Consider the following 20,360-nt stretch of genomic DNA (forward strand, 5'->3'; position numbering starts at 1 on the left):
AACAACCATCTGATCATTAGTTAATATTCTCAGGTAAGGTCCAATAGTATACAGAATAGTATTTTTTTTTAGTTCCCATACAGTATCTACAGTCCATCCTCTGTCCCTCTTCTCATACTCTGTTTATGAGGGAATGTTTTTACACCTCCGTATTTTTATAAATATGCATTTTAGGTCTACTCTAGTATCTCAGTTTATGCTGACACCTAGAATAAAAATATTTCTTGCTTTAAATTTGTCCATTCACCATCAAATCAAAACAAAAATAATTTAAAACTGTAACTTTTAAAAGGTACAGAAAGTTTCCTACCATTTTCACAGGCAAAATTGTAGGTCAAAGGGCAATTAGATGAGTTATTCCAATGCAGTTGTACAGATGTACTGGTTATTTCACGGCTTTCCAAACTGTACCTAGCTCCATCTGTGAAGAAGGATTCATGTCTTATATTATTGTGACATTTTCTGCAATATTATTTCTTTTCATACCAATTAATTATGTTCTTGTTTTGTGACTCTACTGTTGTATAAAATATATACAAACAAATGACACCAAGTAATACATTAAGAAATTTAACCAACAATTAAAGGATTAACCAAAAAAACCCAGTGATTAAAAAATAATATAAACGTAACTGAGTGAAATTAATGTTGGCCTTTGAAATTCTAAACCAGTAATCTTCATGGAACACAAGGGATGTGACAAATTCTAAGTTTCCAAATTCAAAGTTTCTGTTATACCACATTCAAAGATAGCATGGTTAGATTTTTTTTTTTTTTACAATGGCAAAAATTTATTTTTTACATTCTATCTTAACTCAAAAATGCCTGAAAATATTTTGAAAAAATTTTAAAACACAAAATCTCTTCTATAGAAAGACCAGATATGGAAAATTCCAGCCTGCTTTTTCAGAAAATTATAGACAGGAAAAGACGAGGAGGCCCAGGAAATCTGATCAACTTTATAGTTGCTCACACTCTGTTGAGTGCCAACTTTATGTGGCTGCAAAGATGGGAAAAGAAGTTGCAAGAAACTTTTCCTGTCCCCCGTAAGGGCCAGACATGCTCTGCTTGAGAAGCTCCACTTCAACACATGGGAGTGTGACTGGCACAAAAGGAACAATCAGCTGCAGTTTGAAGGGTGTAACAGCAGGTGCACTCCCTTGAAGTGCCATGGAGTTGAGAACAAATTCCTCCCCTCACTGCTTCAGGACAGAGCACCACCCATATTGCCCCTTATTATTTAATGTGAAGAATTAGTCCTGAGTAAATTTGGAAGTGTGATAAATCTTTTGTAGAGAGTTCCAGTGTTTCAGGGATTTGTTTTTCCAATATGTGGAATTTTGTGCACTGTAATGCATTCCAAAGGCAGAAATAAATTATTATTATTATTATTAGCCAGTGATGAAAGGGATGTATCCTATCATCGCAGGGATGATGCAGCACTGTCAACAAACAGGCTGAATTTCACCAAAAACAAAAAAATCTTTCCATACATCCTCCATTATTATTAAAAAACCCACTTGTAACATTACTATTCACTTTTGTATTGAATAGTGTTTAGTACTGTTGCTTATATCCATGATGGTTTTGTTCCTCCTTTCTTTTTCCTTTTGAAACATGAAACCACCTCCCTTTCTGCCTAACAGTTCAGCAGGATGAGAAATGAAAACAAAGATAAAAATTTCAGAAGGCTTGAAGGCCCAGATCCTCAAAGGATCAAATGATTTCAATGGAAGTTAGGAGCCTAAATACCTTTAAGGATCTGGCCTAAGTGATTTAGGAGACTAAATCTCATTTTTCACAGTGGTTTAGGCACTTAGAAACCTAAATCTCATTGAAAATCAATGAGACACAGATTCCTAAATCACTTATATTCTTTGGAAATTTTTACCCCAGATTAAATCTCCTCATTCTGCATCAGTCCAGAGACCCATACAGAGGACTGACCCACCAGGCCAATATCCTGGCTACACAGTAACTATCCCCATCCTGGTTATAAGCATGTAAAAAATGGAGTTGGCTATAAAGGAAACTGTTTGGGGAAACTGAACTGTAGTGGTCATTCTCTATCTCTGACTAATACAGAGATCTGACGGAAGAAGCGGAAGGATGTAACATATGGTTACAGGGGAAGAGAAGGTCAGCAGCAGATGAGGAAAGCTTCCATTCCTTGCTTCCACTGCAGATAACTCTGTACAATTGGACCCGATATAAAGGAGTCTGATAGCTTGAAGGTGCAAGTATGGAGGCCATCTTTTCAAACTCATGCCTATTATGTACAGTAAATCTGAAGAGTTTATCAAATAGAATTTCCCCCACCATATCATGTCACTAAAGAATGTTTTTCTCTTCCTGCACTATGAGTCTAGAGACGAATGGGCATCATTTGGCAAGCTACATAATGGAACGTAGAACACTAAATAAAAAAATATTACATGCTACTCATACTACTCAATCTGCAAAACACCAGCCTGGACTACAGATAATATAATTAGGGTGGAAAGAATTAAATAAGAAAAAGCGCAATACACATTTGTCCCTGAAAACATAATTACAAAGTTCAGTTTCTTGATCAACTGTCTCTAAGCCATACACCTTGTGCAAAGAAATATTTAAAACACCACCCAGAGCTTGAAAACACACAAGCCTAATCAAGAAACGTGCATTTCAAATTAAGATAATATTTAAGGTATTTTTCAGGACTCCATGTATAATACACTATTGGTTCTTTGAGCATGTATACTGCATCACTATTATATCATTTTATCGAATGGACATGGGGAGAGGTGTAAATTTGTGCTTTAATCAAAGATTAATAATACCAAACGTCAGAGTCTGAAGTCTAAGGGTACAAGAGAGAGGAATTTCCAGCCCCAAACAACACTTGGAGTCCACCAGTCAAGCAGCAGATTTCCGAAACTCTGAACCAAGAACATAACACAACACAGCTGTACTTACCAGGTGGGATATGAATTTCATGTGATATGCTGCTGCATTCATTATATCCAACTGTAATGTTATATGTCTGACATTCCATAAGTCCTGCAATACTTTGGTCTTCATTTTTCTCTGTACAATTGGGGTTGCAGGAAATATTGTATTCTCTCTTTTCTCCAAAAATGTTCAACTTTGCAGTGACTGAGCTTACATCACTGTAGTTATACGTCACATTAAAATCAAATTTTGCTAAAAGAAGGGGAGAAAATGTGAAAAATGGATTTACAACAATTTTTCTTACTTTTTTTTTTTTAATACTTCAGCTAGAGAGTTACTGGTCCAATACTGACTGTATTCTGCTCTCCAGCACAGTCTGTGGTTTAAAGACCCCAAGAGAAAATATTAGAGCTGGTTGAATTTTTTTAACCAAAATGTTTTCCTGTCAGAAAATGTAGTTTTGTCAAAATAGAAAATTTCCATGGGAAAATGTCAATTTCAATTAATTTGTTTTCAATTTTCCAGTTGGAAGAATCAAAACAAAAAAATCATTTTGATTTGACATTTTGAAACATCAATTCAAAATGATTTTTTTTATTTTGACATGTTGACTAATTTTGTGTGAATCAAAACTATTGAAATTTCCATTTCACCATTTCTGATTCAAAACTTTTCATAGTTTTTCATTCTGAGAAAATTTTCAATATTTTGACTTTTTATTCTTAATCTGAAAGGAAGGTAGTTTTAAAATGTTGACATTTCCTGCAAAAGGAAATTTTCATTTTTTGAATTACTCCTGAAAACATCTGTTCTGGTGTATGAAACTTGGAAATGTATTTTTCTACTCCCCTGATATATGAGGAAACAAACAAACCTGGTCTTTTGAAAATATATCGTTGCAGTACCAGTTAATAACTGCAAAAACATTGTATATTCCAAACTGTCTACCAAATAATTAGATCTGGACTCCGCCTATGAAGTGGGGAGACTTGTCTAGTTTGAATTAGTGATCAGCCACTAAAATTTGCATTCATTTCCTCTCTCACATGGTGTAAAATAAGATTATTGCAGAAAAAAGCTTAGAGAGCCCCTTGGTGTTGAATAAAACCAGACTTTTTTCTCCTTTAGGCAGACTCTGCTCCAGCACTGATGTGTAGTTAATATCAGCAGCCTAGTGCCCGGTAGGATGCCTCAGCAGAGTGGGAAATGGAGAGCAGAAAGTCAGAAACTTTGTGGAAGTTTAAAACAATTATTCTAAAATATTAAGAAAGCTTAAAAAACAACCTGAGATAGGAGCTGATTTGGTTTATTTGAGCATTTAGCTGATCTGAGGGAAGTGGAAAGAGTTTCTTTCTGGTTTGAAAAGTTTCATTTCACTTTTATTAAGCATAACTTACCACAAGATACTGGAGTTGTCACTGTAGTAGGTACTGGAAAAGAAAAGAAAAGAAAAGAAAAGAAAAGAAAAGAACAAATTAATATCATAAGGCAGTTTTCTACATTCAGTTGTAGAGGACAGTGACTGATAATATGCAAAGATCTGGTACATTCAATGCAGATATTTGTATTTTGATCTTCAAAAATATTTGAAAAACAGGGAAGAAAATTCAATGAAATTTATGCAGTAATTCCCACCATTTTTAACAAACTCTATTAGATACTATGCATTTCATTATTCCCCAGTGATATTATTAATTGCGGATCATACTGCTCATTATAAATGGTTCTTAACTTTATTTCTACAACAGGGGTCTGCAGACCACTGGTTGAAAACCATTGTTCTATGATAATAACAACCTTTCACGGATCCCTTAGACATAGTCTGAGGACACCCAGGGGTCTGCGGACCATAAATTGAAAATCACTGAACTAGACTATATCTTTTAGAAAAAGATCCAATTTTGATTTAAAAATAGATCTGTCCAGAAAATAAAAATTCAATTTCACAAAAGACTTTTAGAAGTTTCAAAATTTGTCTTCATTCTGATGCAAAACAAAATGAGACCTTCTGAAATTTTTCACAAAAACACACGACAGCTACCTGCCCATCCCAGAATAGCCAGTGCTATAGAGTCTGTCTCAATCACTCCTGTTGGAGCTGTTCCACTTTCTTTATCATAGAATCATAAGACTGAAAGGGAACTCGAGAGACCATCTAGTCCAGTCCCCTGCACTCAAGCCAGGACTAAGTATTATATAACTAAATATTCAGTGAGGAAGAGATGTGTTGACTCTCTAGGCCACTGATTAGGGTACTTGCCTGGGATGTGGGAGAGCTAGGTTTGAAACTCTGATCTGCATAATTTGGGGCAGAAATTTGAACCTGGCTTCCCCCCAGCCCTGATGAGTGCCCTAACCACCAGGCTATTAGCTAGTCTGAGTGGGGTCTCTCTCTTCCCCTTCTACCCCCCCAAAATTTCAGCCGGCACTTCAGATATCTTCCTGGCAATTTTTTGGTTTGCTACCAAAACTTCCACAAAACAATTTTGATGAAACGGCATTTTTTAAAGAAAAAGATTTTGTCAAAAATTATCTCAACCAGCTCTATTTAAAAACTCAAGGGATAGAAGATTTACCACATTTCTTGGTAATCTTTTCCTGTGTTTGATTATCTCATTGTTAAAAGTTTTGCCTTATTTCCAGTTTGAACGTTGCTGACTTCAACTTCCAGCCACTGATTATTGTTATGCCTTTGTCTCCTATATTAAAAAGCTCTCTAATATGAGATATCTCTTCTCTCTGTATGTGATTATAGACTGTGATCAGGTCACCTCTAAACCTTGTGTTTGATTAACTAAATAGGTTGAGATTCTATAGTCTCTTGTTGTAAGGCATTCAACTCTTCTCCATATCTTATCCAATTTTTCAACATCTTTTTTAAATTTTGGACCCCAGAACTGGACACAGTATAGTGGTCTCATCAATGCCCTATACAGAGGCAGTATCACCTCTCTACTCCTGTTTGATATTTTCTTGATACATCCAAATATTGTCTTAGTCCTTTTTTGCCATAATATTGTTCTGAAAGCTCATGTTAGAACATGAATATGGCCATAGTGGGTCAGACCAATTGTCCATCTAGTCCAGTATCCTGTTTTCTGACAGTGGCCAGTGCCAGATGGTTCAGAGGGAATGAAAATAACAGGGTGATTTATTGAGTGATCCATCCCATGTTGTCCAGTCCCAGCTTCTGGCAGTCAGAAGTCTAGGGACACCCAGAGCATTGGGATTGTGTCCCTGAGCATCTTGGCTAATTGTCACTGATGGACCTATCCTCCATGAACTTATCCATTCTTTTTGAACCCAGTTATACTGTTGGCCTTCACAACATCCCCGGCAGTGAGTTTCACAAGTTAATTGTGTTGTGTGATGAAGTATTTCCTTATGTTTCTTTTAAACTTGCTGCCTATTAATTTCATTGGGTAGCCCCTTGGTTCTTGTGTTATGTGAAGGGCTAAATAACACTTTCTTATTCACTTTCTCCACACCATTCATGATTTTACATACCTCTGTTATATCCCCCCTTAGTCATCTCTTTTCTAAGCTGAACAGTCACAATCTTTTTAATCTCTCCTCATACGGAAGCTGTACCATACCCCTAATCAACATGCTCAGTTGTTTATGATGACTCCTAAGTCTTTTTCTGAGTCACTGATTTCCAGGATACAGTCACCCATTCTTATAACTACAGCGTATATTTTTTATTCCTAGCTGTTTAGAATCTTGTATTTGGTTGCATTAGAATGAGTGTTATTTGATTGGGCCGAGTCTACCAAACAATCTAAATTGCTTACGTTGGTGTCCTGTCTTGTCCTTATTTACCACCCCACAAATCTTTGTGTTAACTTCAAATTTTATCAGCAATGATTATAGATTTTCTTCCAGATTATTGATAAAAATATTAAATTTCATTGGAGAGAGAACTGATCCTTGCAAGACCCAGTTACAAACACCCTCCCTAGTTGAAAATTCCCCATTAACAATTATGTTTGCAGATCTATCGGTTAGCCATCTTTTAACCCATTTAACATATGTTTTATTAATTTTATACAGTGATTTTTTTTAATCAGAATGTTGTACAGTACTAAGTCAAACACTTTACAGAAATCCAAGTATATTTTATCAACACAGTTATATTATCAGCCTAACTTGCAATCTTTGCAAATAACAATTTTAAGTTAACTTAACAGGACTTACTTTCCATGAAATCATCTTGATTGGTATTAATTATATTTCTATACTTGAACTCTTTATTGATGGAGTCCCATATCAGCCATTCCATTAGCTTGCCTGGGATTAATGTCAAGTCAACTACCCTACTTTAACCTGGGGTGATTCCATTTGCCTTTGGCACAATATTGGCTTTCTTCTAGGCTACTGGAACTTCCCCAGATTTCCAAGGCGCCTTAAAAATTAACATAGGTGGTGAGGAGAATTCCTGAGCCAACTCTTTTAAAACTCTTTGATGCAATTCATCCAAGTTCATGAATAACTTAGGTGATTAGTGTCATTGACTGTAAACTTATGTGAACAAAGTTACTTACATGCATAAGTCCCAGCAGACTAGTTATTTAGTGAAACAACCTGTAAGCCTTCTAAAACCATGAAACAAATCCACAAATCTATAGGGTCTGATCCTGCACTCCTCCTTTACTTGGACAAAACTTCTATGGATATCCATGGGAGATTTGTCTGAGTAAGGAGTTCAGGGTTTAGCCTTGATTTATATTACTTCTTGGAAAATAAGGTTAATTTTTCACTTGGCTGGGAAGAAGTGAATCTGGCCTCTTTTACATCAGTTAACTCTTACATTAGGAGTAGTAAGCATTTTATTTTTAGTGGTAAGAGATTTTAGTTTAATGCAATTTTCTGCAGTTGCATCTGTAGAATAAATCACTTGTTAGGTTTAAAAAAAATACTCAAAGTCACTTCAGCGCCCTCATTCTAACACATTTCCAATGCATGCAGTGTTAGGATTGCCAGAACTGTGTGCAGGTTTGTCACCTGTTGTGAGAGTGGGAGTAGTCAAAGTGGTGTTTGAGGAAGTCTGAGAAATGATTGCTTGAGTGCTGGTTGCAGTATGGTTCACGGATGGTGAGGTGGTGTGCAAGCGTGACTGATTGGAAACACCTGCAAGGACAGAACAAATTAGTATTAGAAAGTGAGTTTGTTGTTTCATGTAATCATATCATAAACGTCTTGGACTATGTACTTTCTTCTTGTAATTATCTTACCAAAAGTTTGAACAGAGCTGCAAGTAAGGTGGTGTTAGTATTTCCATTAAAGAACAAAACAAGAATCTTTAACTAGAATTCACAATATCAGGACGCTTTTATATGTCAATCAGTTCTCAAATATATGGGCCATAATGAAGTCAACAGAAGCTTTGCCTGAATAATGGCTGCAGGTTTTATCCCATTGTGTGAACATAGCTTTGCCCATAGTTCTTATCATTAGGCACAATTCCACAAACTACTAAACATAGTGCTTACACCCATGATACTCCTCATGGTGTAAGCCAGTGATTCTCAAACTTTTGTACTGGTGACCCCTATCACACAGCAAGCCTCTGTGTGCGACTCTCCCCCCCCCCATACATTAAAAACACTTCTTCACATATTTAACACAATTATAAATGCTGGAGGCAAAGCAGGATTTGGGGTGGAGGCTGACAGCTCGCGAGATAATAACCTCATGACTCCCTGAGGGGTCCCGACCCCCAGTTTGATAACCCCTGGTGTAAGCACTACCCTCAGTAGTATGTGTTTGCCAGGTCAGGTATGCTACCTACAGTGCCTTGGTATTTACTTCATTGCTTAGAAACCACTCACTGTTTGTTTTATCAGTATCACTGTTTATTGGGCCAGTTCCTGCAGCTCTTGCTTTGGCAAAACTCTCATTGACTTGCAGGAAGAGTTTTGCCTGAATAATGACTGTAAGATCAAGTCATATTCTGGAAATAAAACACAGAAACACCTTGTGGTCTTGCGTCAGTTGTGAAGCTTAGGAACATTTTCAGTTTGTTGAGCAGTAACTGTGATAAACTGCCAGACTACACAATTTTCTCCATGTACAGCTCAAGCAATTGTATTATTGTGAACCTGGGGAATCTAAAGGAATACAGCAAACCTGATGGTTTATATGTGGTGGTAGCAGGAGTGAGTGAAGTAAGGGCAGCAGTGCTGCTGTGTGGCTGATTGCTGGATCCAAAGGAAGAGTTTGAGTCTTCATGAGTGCTGGGGTTTGTGCTGCTTGTTGGAATGATGCCTGTAGTAAGGAAGTACAATAGTTCTGTTAGTGCTTCCTAACATATCATGCACAGACAATGACAACAAAGTCACACATAAAGAAGGTATCTATTCCTGAATAGATAATGTTAAAAGAAGGAAAACTGAGACCGTATATTTTAGGCAATTATACAATTTCATTTTGTTTCTTATATGTAAGGCCAAAATCAAAAGTAGAAACATGCATTCTATAAGAAAAGAAACCAGAGTTGCAAAGCATCTATGAGTTGAGAACCTGACGTGTTCAATGCCCTCAGTTCTCACTGGGCCTGACACTGCTGCAGCTGAAGTCAAAGGTGAGACTTTCATTGGCTTCATGGGATCAAGATAAAGCTAGTTGATTTTGATGGTAGCTGAGGTTGCTCAGCCCCCTATAGATTCAGGTGCTGAGAGAGGTTTACCCTTGTAATTTTAATAACTGTTCCAAAACAATAATATAAATGTCACTATTATCCTCTAATATTCGCTTACGTATAAAACCAATGTAAAAACTAATCTATTGTCCCATTTTATTTGAATAACTCAGTAAGGATCAGATTCTGTTGGTAAATACTTTTATAGACATTGTACAAGTGTGCACAAGGTCATACATCCCAGTCAGTGGCAAAGCCAAGGAACAGAAGTTGGGAAACCTTACTCTCAGTCCCCTGATCTAACCACCACACAGCACTCTCAGAGGATATAAAATCTTCCCTAGGATTCTCAGTTGATTCATATTCTTTAGACTGGTTTGAAAGAAGTTAAGAATAAATGTATGTCCAAAAATGGCATGTAATCAGTATTCATTACTTTGACTCTTTGAATAGGGAAATGGAAGCTAAAATTCATCTCTTGAAATACCTGTATGTAATATATACCATATATACCTATAAATAACCTAAAGGACCACTGGATGTAATTTGCTTCACAAAAGGAAAAATAAATAAACCAGGTTTTATCTAACAATAAATCATAACTTCTAACCTGATTGCTATTTTTTTTTTAATTTCAAGAGATTTGGCATCTTGGTTCCACTTTTGTCCAACTCTATTGTCTGTTTTTCATCTTCTGCATCACAGTTGCCAATTTTCACGCGGTAAATAAGCACCCCAACTTTCACAATAAGCCAAAAATCAAGCTAATCCCATTCAAAACAAGACCAAAACAAGCCAATCCCTAAGAACCCCAACACTCTATGTGACTAGATTCCCCCGGCGTGCAGTCTGGAACTGTCGTGGGCCTGCTGTGCACCCCTGACCCTCCCCCGCCCTCCTATGCCCACCTTACCCCTGCTTGCCGGCAGCCAATCAAAAAAAAAAGAAGCAACAAACTACAAGCAACAAGCTACACGACAAACAAGCAATAAGCTACAAGCCAAAAACTAGCCAACAAGCAACTCACAAGCCAATTAAGCCAAAAATAAGCACAATTTCTGTGTTTTTTTCCGCAGGTTTGGCATGTCTGTTCTGCATGTTCAAAGGGCACATTGGTACCTCTCACTGTACTATTCTACTGCTATTTCAGTCTCCCTATAGTGTTTCTCTGCCTTCAGCCCCAGTTTCACTGTCCTCTCTCTCATTCTCAGCTGTGACCTCTTAACTCTTTGTTTGCAGATAAAGATAATACGATTTTGTAAGTGTGTGGTAAAGTGCTATTATATGATGAAGAACCTGAATTCTCTTATTTGTGCTATATTTATATTACTGTTTTTTTACTGTATAGATCTGGTCCCAAGCCAGTGAATTCAGTGGAAAGACTTCAGCTGACTTCAATAGAATTAAAAGAAGAGTCCAAAGCCCACTGGAGTTTTCTGTAATTTTTGTAAAAGTTTAACTCCTCTGCTAGGTCAGATAAATGTGGAACCACTATCTGGAAGTAACAAAACCAAACAATTATGAACACATTTTCTGTTTAAACTAGCACACACAATTCAGATCCTACCATTTTCTATTATTTTTATTAATTATTTGTATTACAGTCATGCCTGGAGGCCAAGGCTCCATTGTGCTAGGCACTGTACCAACATATAACAAAGACACAGTTCCTGTCCTGAAGAACTTACAATCTAAATGAATATGTTAAGTGAATGAGATATGTTCAGTAAAATACATGTAAATCACAAATTCAGACAAAAGCAAATTGGTTCATTTGGTTCCTCCTTTTTAAACCAGTCTATATTATTTTACCTGTGATCTCACTATTCTAAATGTAAAGGCATTAAACAATCTAGAAGATAATACTTGTACACACAAAGGATTTGTCTTATTAGACGTTAACAACACCACAATATAAGCAAATTTCATAGAGAAGTGTTGCAGTTCTGTAAGGAAAGTAAAATAGTTCTCTTACCAGTTTCAGTAGGTGTCGGCACTTGCCCTAAAAGGAATAAAAACAGGAGTAAATACAGTATGTCAAGAGAAGGTTATACACATTTGTGTCCGTACATTAAGGCCCCAATCCTGCAATCCGATTAATTCAAAAAGATCCTTGCCCCATGCAGGAGAAGGGCTTTGGCACCTGACTCATGAAGGTATATGAGCACATGCCTGACTTTAAGCATGAGTAGTCCTGGAGAAGGCAATGAATTAAGTTGCAGCATACAAAAAAGCACATGCATTCTAGGCTCTTTAGTTCCTGCCATTTACTTGGAAGGGAGCTGATTCACCTGAATCACTGACCTCTCCCTATGTGCCTCACATGATCAGCATACGCCAAAAGTGTGCAACTCTTAAACAGCACTGAAAACTGAGAGCTGGAAGCACATAGATCAGGAAAAGGGTCGGTGAAGCATAGTGATAAAAACCTATAATTATATTGGTTTTATGATGTTACCTGTCACTTTGCAACTTCATTTTTATATATTTTTGTTTATACTAAAATTTGGAAACATTAATCATATTTGATTTTAATTTAAGCAATAAAAACAAAATAATGTTTCTGGAACGTTTACAAATTAGGATGTAAGATAATGGGCCAGAGCCTCAGCTGGTGTAAATCAATGTATCTCCACTTAAGTCATCGGAGCTGGCTAGATTTACACCACCTGAGGATTTGGCCCAATACTACTGAGTGAGACTAACTGGTGCTACACCAAAGAGTGCTTTTCAGTTGTCCATGGGGCAAGAAGAACCATTCTTTTCTTCCCAACTTCACACTGACTGCTCCTGGGCTTCCCTGTAATCTAAAAAGATTTTAATCTTGTAGGTCACTCAACCCATTCTAATAAGATTTATCTGGGGAGTTATCTTGTAGCTTGATATTGGTAGTCTGGGATTCTGATGGAATGGGCGTGGGATGGAGATTTCCCCAAGATGTTTGTAACTAGAGGTGAAATAGTTTTCTCAGGTGTAGAGGATGTAAAAATGGAGGTTCAATACCAGTCTATATAACCCTATAGCACCTGTTGATACATAACGGACAGGAACTTAACTGTAAAATGTACAGTACAAATAGTAATTGTGTTTATTCTGTAGTGCTTTCTTTAATCCAGAATGTGAATTCAAGGCATGAGACACTGATCTCCATTATTTCATCCAGGTGCTTAATTATCTGTCATGCAGTACACTGTCTACCATAGAACAACATGTACTATACAAGAAACAAGTTAAAACTAGAACTAGTTTAATTTGTTAATTCTCTGTGATAGGCTGTGACACCTGAGCGAAGGAAACCTCCACATCTGAGTTGGAGTTCAAGCACTTGGGAGGCAAAGGTAGAATGAGAACTCAAACAATGCCCGATGCCTTTAAGGCCATTTTTGTGTATATATATATAAAGAAGGCTTCCCTCAGCTGTGGGCCTCAGCTATAGTACAAATATATGATGCTGAGCCCAGTCCCTTCCAGCACCTCTGTGGGTTCCCTTCACCATATCACACCCCCATATTGGTATTTTTGGTAAACAGCCTACAATGAAATATTCCCAGTTCACTATTAGGAAATGTAGCTTTAGAAGCATCAGGAATATGGATCAGATTTTACAATATGGCTGCCTAAATTGCACATGCACCTGCACATGCTCATGCTTTTATGCATGCAAAGTGGATACTTATGCATGCACTTACCTGTCGTGCACGCACAAATTCTATGGATACAATTAGCAATAGGTGCCTGCATTTGAGAATGTGGCGCTGTGTTTCTAAAAAAGAAATTACATTAAATTGGCTATTAGCCAGGATGGGCAGGATGCAAAACCATCCTCTAAAGCAGGGGTCGGCAACATTCGGCACGCAGCTCGCCAGGTCTTCTGACAGTGGCCAATGCCAGGTGCCCCAGAAGGAATGCACCCTAGCGGGCCAGGCCAGTTTATTTACCTGCTGACGCGTCAGGTTCGGCCGATCGCGGCCCCTACTGGCTGCGGTTCGCCGTCCCAGGCCAATGGGGGCGGCGGGAAGCCGCGGCCAGCACATCCCTCGGCCTGCGCCGCTTCCCACCACCCCCATTGGCCCGGGACGGCAAACCGCGGCGAGTGGGGGCCGCGATCGGCCGAACCTGCCACATCAACAGGTAAATAAACTGGCCTGGCCCGCTAGGGTGCTTACCCTGGCGAGCCGTGTGCCGAATGTTGCGGACCCCTGCTCTAAAGTGTCCCTAGCCTCTGTTTGCCAGAATCTGGGAATGGGAGACGGGGATGGATCACTTGATGATTACCTGTTCTGTTCATTCCTTCTGGGGCACCTGGCATTGGCCACTGTCAGAAGACAGGATACTGGGCTAGATGGACCATTGGTCTGACCCAGAATGGCCATTCTTATGTTCTTATGTTTTAAGCTTTAAGAGTCTGATTCTCATTTACCTAAAGCCTCTTTGCATTTTGTTCTGGCATCATCAAGAGGTCTTAATGTAAATGAGAATCAGATTTTAAATATATCAAGGATATACAAATATTTTGAAATATTTTCCTAATTTAATTATTTAATGTACTATTCATGTGAGGTAAGCCAGTGTAAAGGATTACAACTGTAAAAGATTGTTGTTACGTCTGTGTGGTGGAGTTAGACATCAGTTCAGGGAAAACAATCTGAGAACAAAACTGTACCCCGTGTTTCACTTTTACCTTTACTGTTGCCTGCAGGTGAGTGTGGAGTGGAGCGTGCAGATAGAGATGATGTGCTTGTGGGCATGGGAGAATTTTTAGTTTCTGCTACTGTTTCTTCTCCTGTCACATGATGGAGAAAATATTATTAATTGAATAGTGTACATAGTGGAAAAGTACAATTTAAATAGAAAAAAAAATGTCAGCTGCCATTAGTTTTCCAGCTAGGACCATATTTCTTATTACAGCATTGATTACAGTGGGATAACTTCATGATGCTCTCTTATATTATATATACACAACAAGAAGGCAGAGGTGTTTAATGCCTATTTTGCTTCAGCCTTCACTATAAAAGGCAAATTGTGACCAAATATTTAACACAATTAATATTTACAACAAGGGACATGGCAAGCAAGTCAAAATAGGGTAAGAACAGGATAAAGAATATTTAGATAAGTTAGATGTATTCAAGTCAGCAAGGGTCTGATGAAATTCACCTTCGGGTACATCAGGAACCAGCAAAAGCAATCTTGAAATCAGTAGTGATTATCTTTGAGAATTCATGAGGATGGGTGACATCCCAGAGGACTGGAAAAGGGCAAACATAGTACCTATGTTTAAAAACTGGGGACGGGGGGAGAAGATCTGGGGAATTATAGACTAGTCAGCCTAATTTTGATACCTGGAAAGATACTGGAACAATCAATTTGTGAGCACCTAAAGGATAACAGGATTGTAGGTAATAGACAACATGGGTTTGTCAAGAACAAATTATGCCAAACCAACCTATTTTCCTGCTTTTACAGGGTTACTGGACTAGTGCATGGGTAGAAGCCACAGAGGGGATATATCTTGATTTTAGTAAGGCTTTTGACACTGTCCCATGACATTCACATAAGCAAACTAGGGAAATGAGATCTAGATGAAATTACTCTAAGATGGGGGCACAACTTGTTGAAAGACTGTAATCAAAGAGTAATTATAATTATGGTTCACTGTCAAACTGGGCGACATATCTAGTGGGGTTCCCTAGTGGGTCTCTCCTGTGTTCGGTACTATTCAACATTTTCATTAATGACTTGGATAACGGAATGGAAAGCATGCTTATAAAATGTGTGGATGACACTAAGATGGAGGGAGTTGCAAGTACTTTGAAGAACAGAATTAGAATTCAAGATGACCTTGAAAAATTAGAAAACTGGGCTGAACTCAAGAAGAGCTTTAACAAAGACAAGTGTAAAGTACTACACTTAGGAAAAATCAAATACACAACTAGACAATGGGGAATAACTGGCTCGGCAGTAGTACCGCTCAGAAGGCACTAGGGATTATAATTGATTACAAATTGAACATGAATCAATAATATGATGCAGGAAAAAAGCTAATATTCTAGGGAGTATTAACAGGAGTGTCACATGTAAGACACAGGAGGTAATTGTTCCACTCTACTCAGCACTGGTGAGTCCTCAGCTGGAGCACTATGTCCAGTTTGGGGAGCCACAGTCTAGAAAAGGTGTGGACAAACTGGAGAGAGTCCACAAGAGAGCTACAAAAGATGTTAAAAGTTTAGAAAGCCTGATCTACAAGGAAATGTTAAAAAACGTAGGCATGTTTTATCTTGAGGAAAGAAGACTGAGGGGGAACCTGTCTCAGTGCAGGGGGCTGGACTAAATGACCTCTTGAGCACCCATAATATTTTCTGACTTCACTGGAGCTCTGGTCCCTCAGCAGCTCTGAAAGTCAAGTTCCATATTTACATGCCTAAATTCACATATATATCTTCCAAGAAGGCATTCGGTCTCGCTTTGAAGCTATCAAGAGATGGAGACTCCACCAGTTCCCTTTGTTTGTTCCAATGTTTGTTCCAATGGCTAGTCACCATTACTCTTAAGAGATTGTGCTTGCTTTCTAATTTGAGTTTGTCTGGCTTCAGCTTCCAGCCATTGGGTCTTATGCCTTTCTCTGCTAGATTAAAGAGCCATTTAATACCCAGTAATTTCTCCCTGTAAAGATACCACTACACAGTACTCAAATCTCCTCTCAATCTTCTTTTTGACATGCGAAACTGATTGAGTTCTTTAAGTCTCTCACTGTAAGGCATTTTTTCCAGTCCTCAAATCTTTCATGTGTCTCTTTTCCACACTCTTCCAAATTTTTCAACAGCCTTTTTAAAATGCAGACACCAAAACTGGAGTCAGTATTGTAGGACAGGTTTCATCAATGAATACAATGCTTTATACAGATGACAATAGGTGCCCTTAGGCCTTTAGGTGTCCTAAGAGCCTTGAATTCAGTAAAATTAGTATTATGAGGGAGAGAGACAGAAATAAATGACCCTGGCTGAGTGTAACGCTGACAGATCCCGGTCGTCAGCGGGCAGGATCGAAACGGGGACCTCGGGAGCTCAGTGCATGGGTCTCTACTGCAAGAGCTAAAAGCCAACTGACTGTTAGCTAAGGCTGTAGAGCAGACTCATTAATTTCTTTCTAAGTGGTCTTGGTGCCACTAGCTGGGACAGAGCACCACATCCAGAAGGTGTGTGTGTGTGGGGGGGGGGTTACATGAGCAAGTCAAGTAACAGCAGCATGAGCACACTTTGGAGAAGAACAGTAACAACCAAAATGCCACTTAAGGCTCAGTCCTTCACATCTGAAGGCTTTATTATCTCCCCCTTACACACACACACTCACTGAATTGTCTTCATCACTGCACCTCTCACTCATTGTTCTGTCCCAAAAGATACTCAAGAAGCTCCCACTCTCAACAGAAGCCCCGAGACACATCCTAAAAGAGCCCCTGATGCCTTGTAACATCTCTGGTTCTATTATAGGATGCCATAATTTTGGCAAACAGCAAGACTCCACATGTTCAATATTTCTCTGCTGGCAGCTCTCTCCCTTTCTCAGCCAGTGCTTCTTCATTACACCACCACCCTGTTAATTTGCTGGCTGCATTCTGTGTCTCTCCACTAGCACCTCACTGCTTATTATCTCTTCTTTACTTCACCTTCCCCACATGATGCTTCATAACTATGATGCCTGTACCTCTTTGAATACAGACTCCCTCAACCCTTTAAAACAAAGCTCAAGGCTCAACCATCCCAACTTAAACAGAAGACAAGGATAGCATAAGGGATACACATGCTTTCGACCTGCTGACATGCCAGGATCAAAATTGGTCTCTAGTCTCCAGCACAGAAGCTCACCATAGTCAGACCTTCAGGGACTCAAAAGGATTTCTCCTCATCAGCCTGACAAGCAAAATCATAATAGTTCAGCTGCTCAAAAGATACTACAAGTTCCACAATCCATCTGGGCAGTTTAAAAAAAAACCCAAAATGTAGACACCGAGTTTAAATAAGGCACCCCAGGAAAATGCTCAGTTGCTAAGTAGCCAAAAGCCTGATGGAACTTTGAAAAAGCTCACGTACATTAAAAAAACGAGATAGAAAGAAACCAGAGGTGTATTAGTGTATTAGAGCAGATGTATTATCTAGAACTAAAATAAAACTGGTAGAAAGTTAATGCTGAAACAGCCATCCTAGTACTAATGTGTACGAGTAGGGTTTTTCTAGTGGGTTCATTCCGGTTATCCACCATACAGCACCACCATAGATACTCCAAAACCACCTACATGTCTCACTGCTACTAAAGCAGTAACGGTTGAATCTCACCAAGCTCAGAGATTGGGTACAGACACATATCCAAAAGTATGGATGCTCATCTGAACTATCCAAATCTCCTGAGCATGCATATCTACTGCTTATGGATAGGCATCTACTTTATTAACATTTGTATACATGCAAATACATGAACAAAACTGGAAATCTTATGAGATAAGACAGCAAATTTGGGCCTGTAGATTGGCCATGAGCCCTTCACTTAGAATATGCCTTTAAATGTTTTAAATTAAATATTTGAGCTCTATGGTTTGGTCACTTTCAACCAGACTACTTACCCTTCATAAACTATTCCCAAATCTAATTTTGTTTCAATGCATTAATTTGGTCTTAGCCTTGAACCCAAATTTTACATTCTTTGAACTTTCATAGTAAAGGTAAAACTTCATTTGAATGCATGTTTGCAGAAACTGAATAAGGAGTTGCAAACCAGGTCAAAGTGAAATTCTATTTAGAAGGTACTAAAATGCTTACAATGAGTTCTTCTCTCTATTCATCCATCTCCAGTGTAAATATGATGAAGATATGGTCAGACACTCTAAGATGTAGTGCTTCAAGAGAGGTATGATCTGTTGATCTGAGCACAAGATGGAACCAGAAATCACCGAGTTCTAATCCTCGCTGTGACACTGGCTCCTTTTGTGACTTGGGCAGATCTCTTAACCTCTCTATGTGCTACTAAAAAATGTGGAATAAATGGTACTAACTTAACTACCATGCAGGGATGTTTGAAGGATTCATTAATTGTTTGTAAATCTCTTTGATGATGACTACTGCTAAGTATTATTATTAAACAGCTTTACTACAGATGATGGTAACAATGCTATCTTTCCTTTTCTTGTATTGTTCTCTGAACAGATTTTTGTGGCAATTTTATGACAAACATTCTGTATGCCTCGTATTTTCTTTTTAATTTAATTTATTATAGTAGCAGAATAAGATGCAGTTAGTATTAACTCAGTAGATGGCACCATAACACCAAAAAACTCTCAAACATTGTGCAGTTGTATCTCCTATTATAATCCTGTTGTGAGATACCAGACAAATTGAATAGCTCCTTTTAAAAAGATGAAAATGGAGATCACAGAGCACTTGATCTTCAAAATAAAAAATCACATTACTCCAATACCAATACATGTATTGTTAACATGAATTTACTTTTCCCAATGTGGCCCACTGCAATTCAAAATATTTCAGTGATTGTACTGGAAAATCACCCTTGAAGTCACAACTTTCTGCCCCTGGTCATATCAATCAGCAAGCATGTTTCTAAAATTCGTAGCTGGAATTAAACTAAAGGATATCTCCAAAGCTCTACATGCAAGTTGTTCTGAATACAAAAAGTACAATATGTTGTAAGAAAGTCTGACAATCACTGAGACATTAAGGGATTGGCAACCCAGTCTGGATGAAATAGGGAGCATCCCAAACCTTTACTGAAATCTCAGACTTAATCAAACCTTAAATAATTTTTGAGATGATGTGGAAGTTATAGACTCATACATATAGCTCCTGGAAGGGGAGGAAAATGTAAGGTATGCAAAGAGTTTCCTCTAACTAAGACATGTGTAGACCTCCCCCTCTTGGCTCATCTGATAGATTTTCAGCCTATTAACCATGAAGGTCCAGATTATATACTTATTCAGGTAATTTGCAGAAAGCACATTCACAGCAAGTCCAGCCAACGGATGGAAGACTTGGCTATTTGCTTTAGTTCACTCCAACGTCTGGCCACTAGTTGGTGGACACAATTGCAGCTGCTTTTTGGAAAAAAGATGGGGAAGGCAGACTCCCAAAGTTATAAATCCAGAACACCTGAGCTGACAGTCCTTTCCTTTAGAAACTGTTAGACACCCAGGCCCAAAGAGGGAAAAGCAGGAGTACTGTATTTTAAAGAGACCTTTTAAATGTTAAACAAGATGAGCAAATTCAAGGACTGCTGTGAAGAAACTACCGGTAGGCTAAAGAAAAGTCTAGTGTTTGAAATCCCTGGAACTTTAGGATGTACTAGCTGCATTCAGAAACAGCAACAACAGCTTTTTTCTTGGAACCATGACTATGGACCTGATATACTGTGCAATGGTCACTCAAATAACCTACTTACAATTCTGTCCATTCAGAAAAGACAACGTACAAATTCTTTGCATCAGACTAATTTGACAGACGTAACATATCATCCAAGGACAATTCAAACCAAAAAAGCTTGAAAAGATTCAGAATAACATGTTTAGGGATTAATCTTGCCCAATACAAGTGTGGGGTATTATGTGTATGTGCAAGAGAAATCTCACAAGCAGGACAGAGATGCAATTCTGCATTAAAAATTGAAAACAATGCTGCTTAGCTATCAGATTACTCAGAGCACTTAAATCCATGTCTCACAAGACATGTGCATTCTCCACCCCCTTTCTTACTTTACGGGCGCACAAGTGGCACACAAGTAGATT

At 38.3% G+C, this 20,360-nt stretch overlaps 1 protein-coding gene across 8 annotated transcripts in view; it reads right to left on the reverse strand.

Moving 5' to 3' along the window:
• Positions 1-20,360, reverse strand: part of PTPRC (protein tyrosine phosphatase receptor type C) — a 134,008-nt gene that overhangs the window by 65,869 nt on the left and 47,779 nt on the right. For 2 of the 8 annotated variants that reach the window (XM_065554385.1, XM_065554384.1), the window contains exons 3-9: positions 14,256-14,357; positions 11,550-11,576; positions 9,064-9,201; positions 7,939-8,064; positions 4,332-4,364; positions 2,959-3,186; positions 311-421 (exon numbers count right to left, since the gene is read on the reverse strand). In XM_065554385.1, coding sequence (XP_065410457.1) covers positions 311-421; positions 2,959-3,186; positions 4,332-4,364; positions 7,939-8,064; positions 9,064-9,201; positions 11,550-11,576; positions 14,256-14,357 — 765 coding nt within the window. The remainder of the gene's footprint in view (positions 1-310; positions 422-2,958; positions 3,187-4,331; positions 4,365-7,938; positions 8,065-9,063; positions 9,202-11,549; positions 11,577-14,255; positions 14,358-20,360) is intronic. The other 6 variants (XM_065554388.1, XM_065554387.1, XM_065554386.1 and 3 more) reach the window with 5 other exon arrangements.

Source organism: Chrysemys picta, chromosome 8 (genome assembly GCF_011386835.1).
Source record: "Chrysemys picta bellii isolate R12L10 chromosome 8, ASM1138683v2, whole genome shotgun sequence".
Taxonomy (NCBI): domain Eukaryota; kingdom Metazoa; phylum Chordata; order Testudines; family Emydidae; genus Chrysemys; species Chrysemys picta.